We start from the raw sequence: 19,493 nt of genomic DNA, 5'->3' as shown, positions 1-19,493 counted from the left end.
CATCTGACACTAAGGCTTACCAAATTAGTTTTACAAACTAAATGAAATTATATTTGCAAAAGAAGCGTACCATTTTTGAACCCAAAAAGAGTCCAATAAAACATTATTAATATACTGTGTTTTATGTTATCCTACGCAATGAAAGCATATTTGTTACTAACCACAGGTGTTATAGGTGACCTGTCATTGTTTCCGATGAAAGTCACCGTTTGAACGCTACAGCGAGCAACCTTTCTTCGCGCAGCATTCTGGGAATTGTAGTTTTCGGTTCCTCACTCTGCGTGGGGGACTGATGACGTCACTATGTTGTGGTGGTTGGCGCTGCGAATGAAGATGGCGGATACAGTGGCAGCGGGACTGGCAGAGGGAAAGGAGACAGAACCAGAAGGAAAAGAGAAGGATAATTTGGCCGACGACGCACACACAAGAACGGAGAAGGCGAGTAGCATCCCGGAAACGCTCGGATTTTATGAGAGGAAAACTGTCAACAAGGAAAGGAAGAGAAACTTATCAGGTGAGACTCAAGTGGAGACTGTGCTTCGCAGTTAGGCGCTGCAAAACTGACACTGAGGGGTAGCATGAGAACGAAAGGAATGATAACACGAGTGCATTGTATATTGGGTTTGATTACTGTTATAGTTAAATCAGCTTGCCGAAGAAAAGTTGGATGCGAGGTACATCTGTATTTCGCACCTACTCCCGCTGTGTGGCCAATGGCTGGCGTCTTCTAAAAATAGGTGGCTTTTCTGTCACACTGCAAATTACAAAGGCCGGTGTGTATAGGTGCATGTGACGAGAGATAACTGAAAGGAAGAGCTCCTCACGATTTGTACCTTCTACATATATGCTAACTTTGTGCCGTAGGTTTTAACTTTGATTTCTTAACTATCTGTGACTGTCTTGGTGTACACAGATACGAATCACACTGAAGTGTTTATGACAGTCGAGTTTATCTGATCTGCTTGTGTAGCGAAGACGTATTGGCATGGCCCCGTTTAACCTTGTGCACGAAACCTGAACCCAGAGCACCCATCATGTATTGGGCGTGTTAACAGTTCATGATTTTGCCGATAAAGTGAGGTGCTTCTTACACAGCAGGAGCTGTCAGAGTTTGAGCCTACACTGTAGTGCACTTGACAGATCTCGTGCGCGCGCACCAACACACGGGGGGGTTACAAAGCAAAGTTATCCGTGGGTCTCGAGACTACAGAAAAATGAAATTAAAACATTGCATTGTTTATTAAACCACGGAAATCGGTTTTTGAAATGGATAAACATCACAATCAACTTAAGATGTAATTTTAAATAAGTGTTTATTATGATGATTCTTTTTAGAGCAAAAAACGGTTTATTCAGAATGTATTACTTGCGCTTGTGAAACTTTCTTTTGTGTTTGTGTACATCAACAAAATCTTTATTTTTCAATATATGTGTTATATTATTTAAACGTATGCATTAGTTATATATACATCGTACTTCTTTGACTCACACCAAGAAAGCTTACGGGTAAAAAATAATTTTAGAGTTTAAAAATATATGATCAGTTTTATGAGGAATTAGACAGATTTTTTAAATCTACACTGAGCTATGTAACCCACTTTTATTTCACAGGTTTCTGAACAATTTATAGTTATCTGTATTCCTGATATGAACTGAATCATGGGTTCAATAGACACATAGAAAGTGCAATTTTTGTGTGCTGTTTGTTTAATCAGATTCAGTTTATTGTCCGGATTGGGAGATGATCAAAACTCATGTTAGGTTATGTTAATGCAGGAATGTAGATAATTCTAAAGGGCTGACAGGCATTTTTCTCAGCAGCTTAGTTTTTCCATTTATTGTTCACACTTCCAAATGACTCAAATATAATGAAAAGATTACCTTACGCTCTGTACTTATTTTATATTTACAGTAAAAAACTGAATGTCTGTCAGTATAAATTGTGGTTTTACATTTAAGAAGAACTAAAGGTGGCTTCTACCATACTTCACATGGTTACTAGGCAGAGCCAGAAAAATGCTGAATCTATGCTGAAGCAAGCAATTTTGTTAGGCCTTTTCAAAATGCAGAAAAGCACAAAAGAGTCACAACCACACTAAAGCACACCAAAGCTCAAATACATTTATACATGCATACATTGATTATTGGTATTATTGTCTACTTCCTTAATACTGTATGTGTACTTGATTTTGTTACACTGCTTGAGCAGGGTTGTTGTATAAGTACTTTGGGGTTGGCTTGCCTACATAGGTATATTTTTGTAAATTAAATGTGGATTAATCACCTTATTACAAATTTATAAATAAACATTGCATCTTCCTGTTGCAGATACAGCTTGATCTATACACCTAACATCTTCATAGCACACACTGTTCATTTAACAAGTGTCATTTTATTAAGCTAGATCAGTGGCATTTTGAAAAAGATCAGGGTCACACTCTAAAATGATCTCAAGATAGTAGTAAAATTCCTTCTGTAGTTCAGATGTCTGTTTTTTAAGTTAAGAAGTTAAAAAGGATATGTTGACAGTGCAGTAAAAATCACAAGGTTATCCCTGTCCACTCTGTCATTAATAAACAAGAGTCTGTGGCTACCCAGTTTTAACCTTGTGGCTGGCACTTCAAGTGAATTGTTCGACAAAGTGGTTCAATTTGAGTCTAATGGACACATACACATTTTCTTTTTAGGAAGAAACTATACCATTTCTTTTTGTTTCAATATTTTATTTCAGGCACCATAGGCTATGTAAAATAACACAGAATGCAATGGGCTAGCTAGGGGCTTCGTTTTAGAAATTTCATAACTCAGAGGGTCAGAGGCTATGGATCAGTGCTGGTATCTGGAAGGTTGCTGGTTCAAATCCCATAACTTCTAGAAGAGATTCTACTCTTTTAGGACCTTCCTTATCCTTAAAATTGCCCCAGGGGTTCTGTATAATGGTTGACCCTGCGCTCTGACCTGCAAAGGCCAGGCGAAAAGACAGTTTCCCCTCGGGGATTAATAAAGGGTACCAAATACCAAAATACCCATGATGGCCACTGCAAACAGGAAAATGAGCAAGAAACTTATCCATGCTTAGAGAAAGCAGTATCAAAAACCTGTGATAACTTAATTATTTCTAGTTTTCCTCCCATATCACAAGTGTGCCTCATAAACTTGGAAGGCGTGTTTTCTTAAATTGGAACATTTGCTACTTCAAAGTGGACAAAACTGGTACGTTATAAGGATTTTTCAATCATGTATGGAATCATGTACCATAACACTCCATTGTAAATGTAATGTATTTTTAAAATAACTTTGACTTGAAAAATACCAATCTTACACTTTAAGGTGTGTTATGTGGTGATCCAGTGCTGAATGTCAGGATGCTGTGTGCACTTTCAGTTTAGTTTAAATAGTGAAAGCATCTCAGTTTGAAGATGTGCACTGTGGTATGCTGACGGTGGCCATCTGCGAACCTGTACTATTTGACTTAGAAGTGATCTCCTTTCTACATGAGCTAAATGTTAGCCTGTTAGATTGTTTCTGAATACTGTGAAGGGAGAGCTTCCTAGTGATGTCAGCTGATCTCTCTTTGTGTCAGCCCCCACTTTTTCTGTACTGCATTGCAACGAAAGTTAGTATTAACATTAAGTGTATTTTTTCAAACTGTTAAGCTTTCTTGTTTGTCAGATTAGCTATTCTTATAAAATAACTCAAATATTGTTTATATTTTCAAGTTTTTCTTTGAAGTTGTAATCAGAGCTTTGTGCAGAGCTTTCCTCTGTGTCTTAATACTTTGTTAGGACAGAGTGATGTTACCAAAAAATGATATCCTGATATTTTAATATGCAAGGACAAAGCATTATATATATCTAATTATCTGGTTTTCAACAGACGATTTGTAAGAAATTGGTCACAAAATTTTAAGCAAAGTAAAATTAATTGTGAATGTAAAAAGAGCAATGTGTGTAAAACATAATGTTTAAATTGTTTTTTATATATATATATATATATATATATATATATATATGTGTGTGTGTTTTTCACAGAGTACATTGTCCTAAATCTGGTGCCCATGAGTGATGCCATTAATAAGTGAGCGTCAGTGTGAAACTTCAAAGTTATCATATTGTTCATCAGGGGTCTGTATCACACTCTGCTTGTTTTAAAATACTGTTTTTAAAAAGGTATAGGAACAGTTATGAGGAAGAGTGCAATCATACACAGTAGTTGTTACATGACAGACCATCTGAACTCAGGCAGCTTACAGACTGCCAAGCAGAAATGGTGCCAACTACCTGCTGGGTCATTCCATGTCAAATCAGATGATTTTCCAGAAATCCCATGCACTTTGGTCTCAAAAATGTCTGAAAATACCAGGTATACCCATGTTATCCAGGAGACACCCTGTAAAATTATTTTGATGTAAGATCAATACTTTCCAAGATACATCCAGTTTTGTGAGGGGAGAGGGTTGTCAAATTTGACACAGCTTTATTTTTTTATCAGTTTCACAAGACCATATCTCAAGAACCAAACCACCTAGCAGGCCGAAAGTTGGCATACTAGTAACTTTATAGGTATGGAACGTAACAAAATCAAAATGTTTGGTCCAGACTACACCACTTTAAAAGAGCAGAACTTGGAAAATAAATAGAAAAAAATATTTTGTGTCGTTGGCTTTGCCATGTTTAGGCTTTCAAAAAGCATAGGCAGCCTGGTGAAAATGTTTCCATGTTTAGATACCTACACAGGGATTTTCAAAAGGCAAAAAACAAGCAAAAAACTGCATCAAGGTTTGACTACTAGACCTCTCAAATGTGAAAAAATTACTTTGGGTCTAATTTTCAGACCAGCTGAGTACACTGTGGAATGTCTAGACATTTTTAAAGTTATTTTTCCTATGTATTACATGGGTCCTTCTTTCTGAAAAAACAAGTCTTCCTTTTCTTTTGTGAATCTTTTATTTTACATACTAAACATGGGTTCACCACATAATTCACCACTTGTCAGTAATGATAATCATCAAGTTCTTCATCACTAACTTGGGTATAGGATTAATGGAAATAAATAAATCACTAAAGCCACATGAATCACAACACATGAACAACAGCTGCTTGATTTATCATTAAATGCAACACTAGTTATAATGAAGTGTTAACATCTTGGTATTGCAACAGCAGGAATGTGACCCATTTCATTTCTGTTTTAAATGAAGTGCTCAGTGTGCAGAATCTTTGTCTTTGAGAGTCAAGATGGTGCTGCCTTCCACTGACCGTTGTAGGTGCTCTAAGCAGTGCAGTGACACATTGTAATGGCACCCAAAAAATGTCGTCGCTAGGTGGCCAATTGAAAAACTGTGCAGTAGTTTGCATGTATGATTCTGCCTCACGCTTGTCACGAATCACACCAATCCAACATTTTTCATCATACTTGCTCCCACCATAGCCTGCAATAGGACACTGATCTAAGGTGAGGGGCGCATCTGATTCATCAGGAGTGTGATTGTGAGAGGGCAGGATCTCAGCTGCTACTTCAGTAGCTATTCAGACAATCGATTGACTGTCTTGGCCACGGAGAATCACATGAGATAGGATTTCAGCATTTGATGCGAAAAAAGTTTGACATTTTTGATAACTTACTGATTGAAAACTCAGTGATTACCATTACTGACACATGGTACATTCAGCATAAGTTTAGAATGGATAATAAACACAAAAGATTTGCATAAGAAAAGTAAGGTTTGTGTTTTGAGAAAGAAGGGACAATCTAGAATAAATAAAAAGTATTGAGAAAATTCTGTGCACATTCCCACATGCAGTTTGAGTGCTCTGAAAATGAAATCCAATATGATTTTTTGAGTTTGAGAGGTCTGCTGCTTAGACCCTGATACGATTACTTTTCTGTTTATTACTTTTTAAGAAAGCCTATATAGTTATCTGAGAAAAATAATAAAAAGTCTGTGTCGGTTACAAATTTGGGTTTCTGAGGCCTAAACTTAGCTAAGCCAAAAACAAGCTAAATTTTGGCCAGTTTCAAGGGGCTGCTTTGACCATGCAGGGTCACCTGGACCAAATGTTTTAATTTAATTACATACTATACCAATTAATGCCCCAGTGTGCAAAGTCTGAGTCTGCTTGGTGGTTTAGCTCTTGAGCTATGGACTTGTGAAGTCTGATGAAAAAAATTAGGTTGGATAAAATCAACACCTCCCCTCCCCTCAGTAAACTGAATGTACAGTATCTTGGAAAGTATTGATCTTACATCAAAAAACATTTACGGGGTGTCTCCTCACTAACATTAGTGCATGGTAATTTTTCCAGAATTTTTTGAGTCCAAAGTGCATGGGCCATTTGATTTGATTTGTCGTCGAATGACCCTGCTTTTTATATGAGTCTACAACAGGGGTCCTCAATCCCAGTCCTGGAGAGCTGCAGTGGCTGCAGGTTTTTGTTCTGACCTGGTTGCTTAATTAGAAAGCAATTCTTGCCAATAAGGCACTAACAAGCTATGAAATTAAATTAACTCTGCTATATCAGGTCATTCTCATATCCTAGATTTTCTTTCCCTTTCTATCATGCAAATGATTTGAAGGCTAAAATGGACGAGTAATTCTCAGTCCTTCACTTTTTTCTCTTCATTTTTCTTCCAAGTATTTAATTAAACCCAACAGTGCAGATAAATACACACAGGTGTAAATGTAAATAAGCTAAATGGAGAAATGCTGCTCTCTCTTGTCATTTGCATGTTATTGATAATAAGGAGCAATTAAAATAGCTGTTTAAGACAAAATTAAGCAATAAGGGCTCAAAATCACTAAAGTGAAGCAGAAGTGTTACTTTAGCAATAAGTGCTTTTTATTAAGCAACTGGGTTGGAGCAAAAACCTGCAGCCACTGCGGCTCTCCAGGACCGTGATTAAGGACCCCTGGTCTACAACCAGGAAAATTGTCTTCACTTTGTTCAAGAGATTCTGCTTTGACTTCTACTTCATGGGCTCGAAGACTTCTTTACTCTTAACCCTAATCAAGGCTAGGAGATAATAGAAATTGGACAGGAGATTGCTCCGCAGTACATAGATTTTGGAAATTCTATATATATAGTGGAACCTTTGTGTGTGAGCATAATTTGTTCTGGAAACATGCTTGTAATCCAAAGCACTCATATATCAAAGCGAATGTCCCCATAAGAAATATTAGAAACTCAGATAATTCGTTTCACAACTCATAAATATTTATATAAAAATGATTCATACAAAATTGAGAGTAAAAATACGTAAAACAAATTAACCTGCACTTTACCTTTGAAAAGAATCATGGCTGGTGTGAGGGAGACAAAAGAAAGGAGAGAAGGAGGAGAGTTATTGTGTAGGACAACTTTCACTCTAACTAACGGAATCACTGCTATCTGCTTGCTCACTGGAATCTTTTTCTTTTTTTGCAACTTTAACAAGGAACCTGTCCAATGACAGTTGCTTTTGCCTGAAGAGTCACTACACTTGGACACAAAATTAAAAAAATGCTTTACGCACTGTAAGGGTTCTAAACTCTTTTGAGATTCTACCCAATGGGAGAGCATGTGGAAGAGCGTCCCGAAGCAACCGCAGGCTCCCAGCGCTGTAGCAGTTTGCCGTAAAAGTGAATCAGAATAGATCGCGGTCATGCTATAAGCACCTACTGTCGATGGGGGGGTGCAAGAAACATTATAAATGCAAGAGCACTGTATTACTTAGCCAATAACCTGGCAACAACCCTGCATGATTGCTGTTTTTGTGTATACTGTGTATAGGAGATTAGCAGATCCCGCTACAATAAATAATCGTGCTGTTCCTGTTTCACGCTGAATAAAGCTGGTTTTGCTAAAGTATTGAGACTCGTGTTTAGGGGTACATGACAGTGACTTGCACGTTACAGCACACACATGTGGTCACAATGCTATAATAAACAGTATACGCTTATACGGATGTTGACTGTATGAGTGAGGCACGCCGACTGAGAACGAGCATGGAAGACGATTACCCACAATCCCCACGTAATGCTCGGCGGACAAAGTGTATATGTACTACTCGTATTGCAAGACCTTGCTCGTTTATCAAGTTAAAATTTATTAAAAATTTTATCTTTTCTTGCAAAACACTCGTAGATCAAGTTACTCGCAGTCCAAGGTTTTACTGTAACCTAATAAACAAAACACTACTATACAAATAAACAACCAATACTAAACTTAAAACATTTTAAAGTAGGGGACCCTCAGGTTTAGTCCTGGTGGGATGGATGCAGTGGCTGTGGTTTTTTGTTTAAACCCAGTTAATTTGAAGTAAATCCTTCCTGATAACGAAAAATTCTCTTTAATATTAAGGCTTGCCAGGGCTTTCATTATTCCACATCAAAAATATATAAATTAAACTGTATATATTTCTTTTCACGGATTGACATCCATATTAACTTATAGACTGGAACATATTAGTAATGTCCAATCCTTCTCTTCTGTTTCTTTCAAAATATTAAAATAGGCTTTGGCCTTTTGTTTGAGATCAACTTTCACTCATCATTCAGTTTTTTTAGAAAACTAATACGGGTTCTCTCAGTATTTGCTTGTATTTTCCACTATCCATTTTATTTCTCTTTTAAACAGATGTCAAGACCCTGCCCCAGCTCTATTTTGGTGTCATCTATATCAGATTATATGATGCACTAGTGAAACTGTTTTTGAGTAATAGCCAACCACTCATACAAACAACTGAGCACTTGGTACAGCAGACTGGTGCTTCATTATTCTTGTCTCAGCTACTGAATCCTGTAGATCCTTCGGAGTAATTTTTGCCCTCTCAGTTGTTTCTCTTACAAGCTCTCTTCTTGTTTGTACAGAGAATTTTGAGAGAGAACCTATTTAGGCATTGTCTTTTGTGGTTTGATGTAACTTCTGCTTTTTATTAAGTGAAGCAACAGTGCTCACCGGAACATCCACACACGGGTATTGTTTTGTATTAGCTTACCCCTGACTTCTTTTGATCGTCTTTAGTTTATATTTATACATCTGTCTGTCAGATTCACAGCCTGAATAATTGTCCATTAACTTTGAGTTTTTCTCACAAAACTGTTGCAGAGACTTAAATGAGTTACTCAGTGTGTTTATATTAGGGATGCTCCTATCAATTGTCTGCCCATCTAAATCGGCCAATTTTCACTAAAAAAGGCTTGATCAGTAAATTGGCTGATCCTAAAAACCTATATTTTCAGCTGCTGCTTTTCTAAACTTTATGGTAATTTTAGTTGTAGTCCACTTTTACAGAAGGTATTCCCTGCAGCCATAAATTTAATTAGGTAGGAATGACAATGTGCTGGGTACATCAGTGCAATTTGTTCATGGCAAACATGTACAAGTCTCAATGGTTGAAGAATATTAAAAACACAGACTTAATTGCATCAGCTAGACAGGTCTTTTTTTTTTTTGCACATCATAAAAGTCAAACTCTTTCTTAATAGCCAGTTAAAGGTGTGCAAGAATATCTGAAAACAACCTCCGTAATTATTTTTTATTCATGTAGTTTTTGAAGAGAGTATAGTTTTAACTACCTTTATATATTAACCCCCATAGGTACAGTGGTGTGAAAAACTATTTGCCCCCTTCCTGATTTCTTATTCTTTTGCATGTTTGTCACACAAAATGTTTCTGATCATCAAACACATTTAACCATTAGTCAAATATAACACAAGTAAACACAAAATGCAGTTTTTAAATGATGGTTTTTATTATTTAGGGAGAAAAAAAAATCCAATGGCCCTGTGTGAAAAAAGTAATTGCCCCCTGAACCTAATAACTGGTTGGGCCACCCTTAGCAGCAATAACTGCAATCAAGCGTTTGCGATAACTTGCAATGAGTCTTTTACAGCGCTCTGAAGGAATTTTGGCCCACTCATCTTTGCAGAATTGTTGTAATTCAGCTTTATTTGAGGGTTTTCTAGCATGAACCGCCTTTTTAAGGTCATGCCATAGCATCTCAATTGGATTCAGGTCAGGACTTTGACTAGGCCACTCCAAAGTCTTCATTTTGTTTTTCTTCAGCCATTCAGAGGTGGATTTGCTGGTGTGTTTTGGGTCATTGTCCTGTTGCAGCACCCAAGATCGCTTCAGCTTGAGTTGACGAACAGATGGCCGGATATTCTCCTTCAGGATTTTTTGGTAGAGAGTAGAATTCATGGTTCCATCTATCACAGCAAGCCTTCCAGGTCCTGAAGCAGCAAAACAACCCCAGACCATCACACTACACCACCATATTTTACTGTTGGTATGATGTTCTTTTCTGAAATGCTGTGTTCCTTTTACGCCAGATGTAACGGGACATTTGCCTTCCAGAAAGTTCAACTTTTGTCTCATCAGTCCACAAGGTATTTTCCCAAAAGTCTTGGCAATCATTGAGATGTTTCTTAGCAAAATTGAGACAAGCCCTAATGTTCTTTTGCTTAACAGTGGTTTGCGTCTTGGAAATCTGCCATGCAGGCTGTTTTTGCCCAGTCTCTTTCTTATGGTGGAGTCGTGAACACTGACCTTAATTGAGGCAAGTGAGGCCTGCAGTTCTTTAGACGTTGTCCTGGGGTCTTTGGGACCTCTCGGATGAGTCGTCTCTGCGCTCTTGGGGTAATTTTGGTCGGCCGGCCACTCCTGGGAAGGTTCACCACTGTTCCATGTTTTTGCCATTTGTGGATAATGGCTCTCACTGTGGTTCGCTAGAGTCCCAAAGCTTTAGAAATGGCTTTATAACCTTTACCAGACTGATAGATCTCAATTACTTCTGTTCTCATTTGTTCCTGAATTTCTTTGGATCTTGGCATGATGTCTAGCTTTTGAGGTGCTTTTGGTCTACTTCTCTGTGTCAGGCAGCTCCTATTTAAGTGATTTCTTGATTGAAACAGGTGTGGCAGTAATCAGGCCTGGGGGTGGCTACGAAAATTGAACTCAGGTGTGATACACCACAGTTAGGTTATTTTTTAACAAGGGGGCAATTACTTTTTCACACAGGGCCATGTAGGTTTGGATTTTTTCTCCCTAAATAATAAAAACCATCATTTAAAAACTGCATTTTGTGTTTACTTGTGTTATATTTGACTAATGGTTAAATGTGTTTGATGATCAGAAACATTTTGTGTGACAAACATGCAAAAGAATAAGAAATCAGGAAGGGGGCAAATAGTTTTTCACACCACTGTAATTACTAATGTAAATATTGTTGTATTCATGTCTTTGGATAGGTCTAAAATTTAGATTATTGTACACTTAGACTGGTATTACATATTTCATATTAAACAAATAAATAATGATGAATCAGTAACAAGAAATATTTACTCTTTGGTGTTTTTTTCAGGTTATTGCATTTTGTTTTAAGTTTTAAAAAAAATTACACTTTTTTGAAATTATTTTTTTATTTACACAATAATTTATACTGGTTTACTACTAGCCATATTGGCATTAAATACTATTTTAGTTGGACGAGGGGGCTTCGTCCCCTACTTGATTCACTCGCTAACCCCGGCCTGCGCTACGCCAGCCACTTCACGTTTCTGCTGCTTGCGTATGTGGATGTCACTTTCACCAAACAACAAATCTTTTAATTCTCGCAGTTACACCTCTTCATTGGGAAGAAACACTACTTTTCCCTGATGGCAACACGAATTAAACAATCTAAAAGTCTCCAACTTAAAGTTTAAATCCGAACAATATATTCAATCTCTTTTCACTGTTCCGTTATTTCATCGAGTAATAATTTCTGTTTGTTTGTGCTAATGCGATCATTACTATCATTTTTTTCAGTCTTTGAATTTTAGTACTTTCCTTATCTCTAACCTGCTCTGCATGTGTATTGCGCCAATGTCTTTACGATGTTCTACTTTGTCATCTACACTTTGTCTTTTATTTCCAGCCCTGGGCATGGTTAAATCTCTTGGCACAAAGTCTTGTCTCGCGGGACGTGAAAGTATCTCTCTAAAAAAGTCATGTCTTGTCCCAGGCTAAAAAGTCTTGTCTTAAATGTACTTTTTGTTTTTGTGATTAATTTGCATCCATTTTTTTTCATTTTCTAAAGGACTGATCTTTCCAATGATGATATACAGTATTTTATGTATGTTACTTACCCCATGTAGTTTGTAGTTGTGGCAGAGAAAAAAAATTAAATCTCATGTTTTGTGGAGATATTACATATTGAAGATTCAAACTCAATAAAACCAGGATTTTATTTTTTAACTAAAACGTCAGAAGGTGGTTGGAAATCATAACAAGCCACACAAGTTTTACATATTAATTCATTTTGTACTGCATGTACCTAAAACAATGTGGAGTGATGTGAAAGTAATAAAGCTCATGAACTAAACAAAGCAACAAAATGTTTACAGCATTCATCTGTTATTCAATACATTTAATCCATTTCAAGGTGTCAGGAAGCCTGAATGTAGTACCAGTCCATTGCAGAGCATACTGTACTAATGCACACACTCACTGGATGTGTTTATAAGTTATATGGCTTTTGTTTCACATATTGAGTAATGTCCTGTTAAACTCTACAGTAGGCCTTTAGAGAGACTTGCTGTTCCACAGAATATCTACATACAGTTTCAGTTATTAAAAAATGTACAGTATGGTTGTGGGTTACTGTTTTGAAAATGTAACTTTAACTTTAAAAATACCAAAATTTTCCCTAATGATTTTAGCATTATTTTGAAATTAGTTTTAATAGTATTGCTACATTATTATTATATTATGCCTCAGTACATGTGTTTATTGTACTTTTTTCTTTTTCTAAATACAGATCTTTCACTTCTGAGGTTCATTAGTACAGAGTTAACTCGAGGCTACTTTCTGGAACACAATGAAGCAAAGTACACTGAGCGGAGGGAGAGAGTTTACACATGTATGCGGATTCCAAAAGAGCTGGAAAAGGTATGCCCATTGTACATTTTTAAGTCCACAGTAGACCTCTCTAGCTGTTTTTTCTGTTGTTCACCAGTGATGTTCATGACTTTTATGCTAACAGTTTTTTTTTTTGACTATTTTAAATTATAATTTTTTTTACTAGAAAGTAATTTAGTACAAATATAAATGTGACAATAAGAATAATAAGCCAAGATAAAATCCAAACAATATCCACTGCAACTTAACCCCGAGCCCTATAACCATTTAACATTTCACCCTTCCCTATCCTGCCCATTAGGCCAAAACAATTATATATTTAGAAATTATTAAAAAAGCAAATTTTATTTAGTCTTGATTTTTATGTTTATCTTATGCCACAAGTTAATGGTGAGATATCTGAATTATTCATTCTTGGTCTAAGTTTATAACTATTTTTAACTTCACAAAGACGTTTATCGTGTGGTGATTGATTATGTGGAGAATGAAAATGATAGGAGCTGGTGGTTTAGTACGTCAGATAGAGACAGCACGCATGCAATAAAGAACATCCAATGAATTTTGCATTCGTGTCTCCGATCACCACATCACGAACCCAACATTTACACAATATTTAAGTTAAACCTGTGCGATGCCCATTCCTATGTCCAGTTTTTTGGAGCCTCGTCACACCTACCATAAAGTTTTCTACATTGAACGTAGACCTGTGGACCCCTTAATGCAAGGTAGCATCACTCCAACCACGCCACCCTGCCCCCCGCCACCCATGTTTAATACATGCTTTAATGCATTTCATCGTGAAAAAGATATCAAGTATTTATCTTAGTATTCTGAATGTTCATAGAGCAGGAATATCATGAAGTCAATGTGTGGCGATCGCTGCCGGTGCCTCTCAGTGCAAGAGGAAGTCTGTTTAAGAAGCGCGTAGAGATTAATAACAGGGTTGGGGAACACTTAATATAAAGCATTTAATGTGCTACATTAATTTATGACGGGGTTTGAGAAAATCTAGTAAATGAAACATTCATTTTAAGATGAAGTTTAGTTTGCGACATTCTACTGACAAAATAAACTACTAGAATAAAGTGGAAATGTCGACATTAATCTCGACATAAATGGCGAGAATAAAGTCAACATGTTGACTTTACTCTCAATGTAAATGTCAATAATAAATTGGAAATGTCGAGAATAAAGTCAACATGTCGACTTTAATTTCGACGTAAATGTCGTGAATAAAGTGGAAATGTCGAGAATAAAGTCAACATGTTGACTCTAATCTTGACATAAATGTCGAGAATAAAGTCAACACGTCGTATTTAATCTCGACATTTAGATTTTTTTTCTTCACTGTGTCCGTATTTTTTTTTTCACCGTGGCCCTAATACACTTCTGTATGTTCAGAACAGAAGTATAGTAGAAAAGGTCCTGTCCAGTATACAACAGAGGAAAACTGAAAGGTTCACCCTCAATTACAAGTGAAAAGTTATTAAAAAGATGAAGTGTTTAATTCATTTAGACCCCCAGTCACAGAGTTTTTCAACCAGTTGTCAAATATGGATGAATAGGAAATAATAGGGCCAAAGGAATTTTTCTTCCTAAACTGATTTTAATGCAAGTTATCAATGTTATTTTTTGCTTAATTATTTTATATAGTTAAAAAGTGCCTCATGTACAGTATATACTAGGGTCAAACTTGGCATCAGATTTTCATCACCAGTCACTTCATGCTTGTAATTAATCTTGTATTTTAGTTAATCCAGCTGTTATTTTTTCATCTTTTGTTTTTGCCTTGTCAATTCAGAAATTCCCAACTAATAGTACTCAATATCCTGATGTGGTTTATTATGATTGTGGTGTCTTGATTATTTTAGATATGCGTTGATTAGTAAAGCTGTTGCATTCCAATGGAAATCGGACATGGATGTCTTATTATTTGATTTACTGTGTTAAAATATAAAACTAATTAAAGGAAAAAAAAGAAATAGTGAATACAATTTAAATAAATTAAAGGGACCCCTTTCTTTTAAAATCTTTGAAAAGCAAAAATTATTATTGCAGTGTTCCACTACCTAAGGAATGATAATAAAAATGGCCAGCCAATTTAGCAAGGAATTTTTTATCTTGTAACAGTATTAAATAAACAGTATCAGCAAAGAGCAGACATGGGTCCAGTTTAAAAAATGTCAAAGCAGGATGCTACTTTCGTATCGTTAACATTTGTGTGATCATTGGTATTAAACGCATGAGTTACAGCATGCTTGACTTACTTGTTTAAAACTCCTTTTGAACTGTAGGTTTTTGTGCTTTTTTATTTTTTCATTTTTGTTTGCTCCAAGCTAAATTCTTTCTTACAATATTTAACTTGACAAGGTCTGAGCATAGTGGAAACTATTTTCTTTTTTGCAAACAGTGACTGTATCCAAGCAATTTATTTTTCAAGGCTGGCTATCCTTTTAGCATCGCAAAGAAAATGAGTAATAGTCGATGAACAAACAGAAGAAAATATATCAGACTATTCATATTCTCTTGAACAAATAGATAATGATGCCACGTTACAAACTGAGAAAGATGAAAACCCTTTTCTTGAGTACTGCTGCCATCTTCAATGATCCCACTCCCAACTCCTTTTACATTTTACCAGAATTCTACCAACCCCACTACATGCAGAAATAAAGTAAGGAAACACAGAAGTATGAAACACCCTAGCAAGGCACACTGTTAACACTTTTCTACGTTTTCTAAAAATGACAGCTTTATTAAGCAAACATTTAAAAATGATGGATACACATAGGAATAAACAGGAATAAACACAATTTATATAGTAAGCAGATTACAAAACCACAAACCTGCTGCCAGTTTAGACCATCATTACCAGGTCTTTATCCTGTCTTTCACATAGGGTGCCCTGTCCTACAAACTTACCCAACACCCATAAATTATCTGCACTCATTAATACGGGTTAACCTAACATGCTGTCCTTGAGGTGTTGGAGAAGAACTGTCAATACTGTGCTACCAGAATAAGACCAAATTCCTTCCCACTTGTGAGTAAAATGGTGTGGTTAGAAAGCTGAGTGATGTCTTGATAGATATAAAGCAGCATAGTAGCTTAGAATTTCCACGTAGATCACAAACTAAAAGATGACTCTTGTAAAATAAGACTGTTGGGAATGTGGAGCATCACAGTGCAAATATTCTTTATTCTTGATGAATATTGCATGGTCTGCAGTATTATTATATAGTGTTAAATGAATTTATACAACTAATACTCAAAATTTTACAATGACATTTACTTTATAGTGTAATTCTTGTTTGGTCACTTTAGCTATTGTTTTGAATATAATGTGAGGACTATTTATATTTCCATCCAATAAAGTGGCTGTCTTCAATACCCCCTTACGTTGTTTTATTGCTATTACCCCAAGCTGTCAGGTAAAACTGTATTTTTTTTTATCCATCTGCATTCTATTGTTTGCCATTGGAATATAAGAGAGTATATTATGTTATTGAACTATAATAAATTCTGTTTTTACTCCTATCAGGGGAGACTTCATCTAAAACCTAAAACCCATTTTACATTTAGTTGTATTTTTTGTAATCTGATCTATATTTCTGTCTTCACTAAGCACATCCTGTAAAAATGGTCAGATTTTAAAGTATCTCTTTGATTTATAATCTTGTACTGTTACAGGTTTTCTAGGGTTAAAGCAAATAAAAATTGGAACTAATTAAAACTGAAATAAAACCCAAATAAACTTACACAATGGAAAACAATGGAAAGTGAAATAAAATATAGAGTAAACTGCAAATTCTAACCTTGCAATGCACACCTCATAAGTATCATAGAATGGTAGCAAGCGAACTGTACTAAACTTATGCCTCAGGTATGGGTTTTTTCTTTGTTGCAAAGAATTCTGTATTATAGCATATCATCAAAAGCAGTAAAGGTTATTTAAATTTGATTACTGTAAAACTAAAAACTGCTAAAATTCTCAACTGTAAATTGGCATCAAAAGGTAAAATTAGTACTGCCTTATCATAATAGTGACTTTGAATAAATGTGTACCAAAAAAAAGAACAATAAAAGTTACAAATTTCTTTTATTCACTTAAAGCATTATCTTGTTCTCTTTGTGTCACATTCTGAAAAGCAGCATCTCTAACAGTTATAAAAAGAATCTTCATTCTATTCCATTGTGGTCTGTTAATTTTATTTTTCTACAATGTCACCACATTTCAATTAAAGTGTTTTTTGAGATTTTTGAGTATGTAGTTTTACTATTGTAGGAGCAGTTTTTAACCACTAAATATTGATATATCAAAATGTCCTTTCTTAGTGGATATCTACTGATCTAGGTGTATAATCCTACCAAATTTGATTTTTTTAACTGAATGAGAAATTGTGTTTTGTTGATGATTGAGAAATGTTGCATTTTATATATACAGTGGTGTGAAAAACTATTTGCCCCCTTCCTGGTTTCTTATTCTTTTGCATGTTTGTCACACAAAATGTTTCTGATCATCAAACACATTTAACCATTAGTCAAATATAACACAAGTAAACACAAAATGCAGTTTTTAAATGATGGTTTTTATTATTTAGGGAGAAAAAAAATCCAAACCTACATGGCCCTGTGTGAAAAAGTAACATCAGATCATCTTGTTAAAAAATAACCTAACTGTGGTGTATCACACCTGAGTTCAATTTCCGTAGCCACCCCCAGGCCTGATTACTGCCACACCTGTTTCAATCAAGAAATCACTTAAACAGGAGCTGCCTGACACAGAGAAGTAGACCAAAAGCACCTCAAAAGCTAGACATCATGCCAAGATCCAAAGAAATTCAGGAACAAATGAGAACACAAGTAATTGAGATCTATCAGTCTGGTAAAAGGTTATAAAGCCATTTCTAAAGCTTTGGGACTCCAGCAAACCACAGTGAGAGCCATTATCCACAAATGGCAAAAACATGGAACAGTGGTGAACCTTCCCAGGAGTAACCAGCCGACCAAAATTACCCCAAGAGCGCAGAGACGACTCATCCGAGAGGTCACAAAAGACCCCAGGACAACGTCTAAAGAACTGCAGGCCTCACTTGCCTCAATTAAGGTCAGTGTTCACGACTCCACCATAAGAAAGAGACTGGGCAAAAACTGCCTGCATGGCAGATTTCCAGGACGCAAACCACTGTTAAGGAAAAAGAACATTTTGCTAAGAAACATCTCAATGATTGCCAAGACTTTTGGGAAAATACCTTGTGGACTGATGAGACAAAAGTTGAACTTTTTGGAAGGCAAATGTCCCGTTACATCTGGTGTAAAAGGAACACAGCATTTCAGAAAAAGAACATCATACCACCAGTAAAATATGGTGGTGGTAGTGTGATGGTCTGGGGTTGTTTTGCTGCTTCAGGACCTGGAAGGCTTGCTGTGATAGATGGAACCATGAATTCTACTGTCTACCAAAAAATCCTGAAGGAAAATGTCCGGCCATCTGTTTGTCAACTCAAGCTGAAGCGATCTTGGGTGCTGCAACAGGACAATGACCCAAAACACACCAGCAAATCCACCTCTGAATGGCTGAAGAAAAACAAAATGAAGACTTTGGAGTGGCCTAGTCAAAGTCCTGACCTGAATCCAATTGAGATGCTATGGCATGACCTTAAAAAGGCGGTTCATGCTAGAAAACCCTCAAATAAAGCTGAATTACAACATTTCTGCAAAGATGAGTGGGCCAAAATTCCTCCAGAGCGCTGTAAAAGACTCATACAAGTTATCGCAAACGCTTGATTGCAGTTATTGCTGCTAAGGGTGGCCCAACCAGTTATTAGGTTCAGGGGGCAATTACTTTTTCACACAGGGCCATGGTTTGGATTTTTTTTTCTCGCTAAATAATAAAAACCATCATTTAAAAACTGCATTTTGTGTTTACTTGTGTTATATTTGACTAATGGTTAAATGTGTTTGATGATCGGAAACATTTTGTGTGACAAACATGCAAAAGAATAAGAAATCAGGAAGGGGGAAAATAGTTTTTCACACCACTGTAAATATATATACGTGTGTGTGTGTTTTACATGGTTTATGTTGCATTACAGTACTGCTGAATTAAGTTTAATCACAGTTTCTCATACTTCTTAGTTAATTATAACAGTAATTATTATGAAACTTAAATTATTATTATGTTAAAATGTGATTATCATTATTTAATTTTCATATATAACCCGCTATATCCTAACTACAGGGTCACAGGGGTCTGCTGGAGCCAATCCCAGCCAACACGGGGCGCAAGGCAGGAAACAAACCCTGGGCAGGGCGCCAGTCCACTATGTATATGTAATTAAAATTCATGATTTTTTGTATTGCAGTTGATGCTTTTTGGATTCTTCCTATGCCTTGATGCATTTTTGTACGTCTTCACACTCCTTCCAATGCGAGTGATTCTAGCTCTGATTAGACTGCTCACCTTGCCATGCTGTGGACTAAAGTAAGTAAATAGAGGCAGTGGAGCACTCTTTGGTGTCATGTTTGGAGATTTGCATGTTCCACCATTGATGTTTTTTTTTTCTTTTAACTAGAAAGACACAATATTGAAAGTTTGTTTTAGCACTTGAC

General features: G+C 36.2%; 1 protein-coding gene across 2 annotated transcripts in view; it reads left to right on the top strand.

Moving 5' to 3' along the window:
• Positions 1-299: 299 nt before the first annotated feature.
• The window catches only part of tapt1b (transmembrane anterior posterior transformation 1b), an 82,095-nt gene continuing 62,901 nt past the window's right edge, over positions 300-19,493 (top strand). For both annotated transcript variants that reach the window (XM_039751532.1, XM_039751531.1), the window contains exons 1-3: positions 300-514; positions 12,781-12,911; positions 19,247-19,365. In XM_039751532.1, coding sequence (XP_039607466.1) covers positions 304-514; positions 12,781-12,911; positions 19,247-19,365 — 461 coding nt within the window. In that variant the 5' untranslated portion in view covers positions 300-303. The remainder of the gene's footprint in view (positions 515-12,780; positions 12,912-19,246; positions 19,366-19,493) is intronic.

Source organism: Polypterus senegalus, chromosome 4 (assembly GCF_016835505.1).
Source record: "Polypterus senegalus isolate Bchr_013 chromosome 4, ASM1683550v1, whole genome shotgun sequence".
In the NCBI taxonomy this organism is placed as follows: Eukaryota; Metazoa; Chordata; class Cladistia; order Polypteriformes; family Polypteridae; genus Polypterus; species Polypterus senegalus.
Note: the sequence above shows the minus strand (reverse complement) of the source record. Positions and strands in the feature narration are given on the sequence as shown.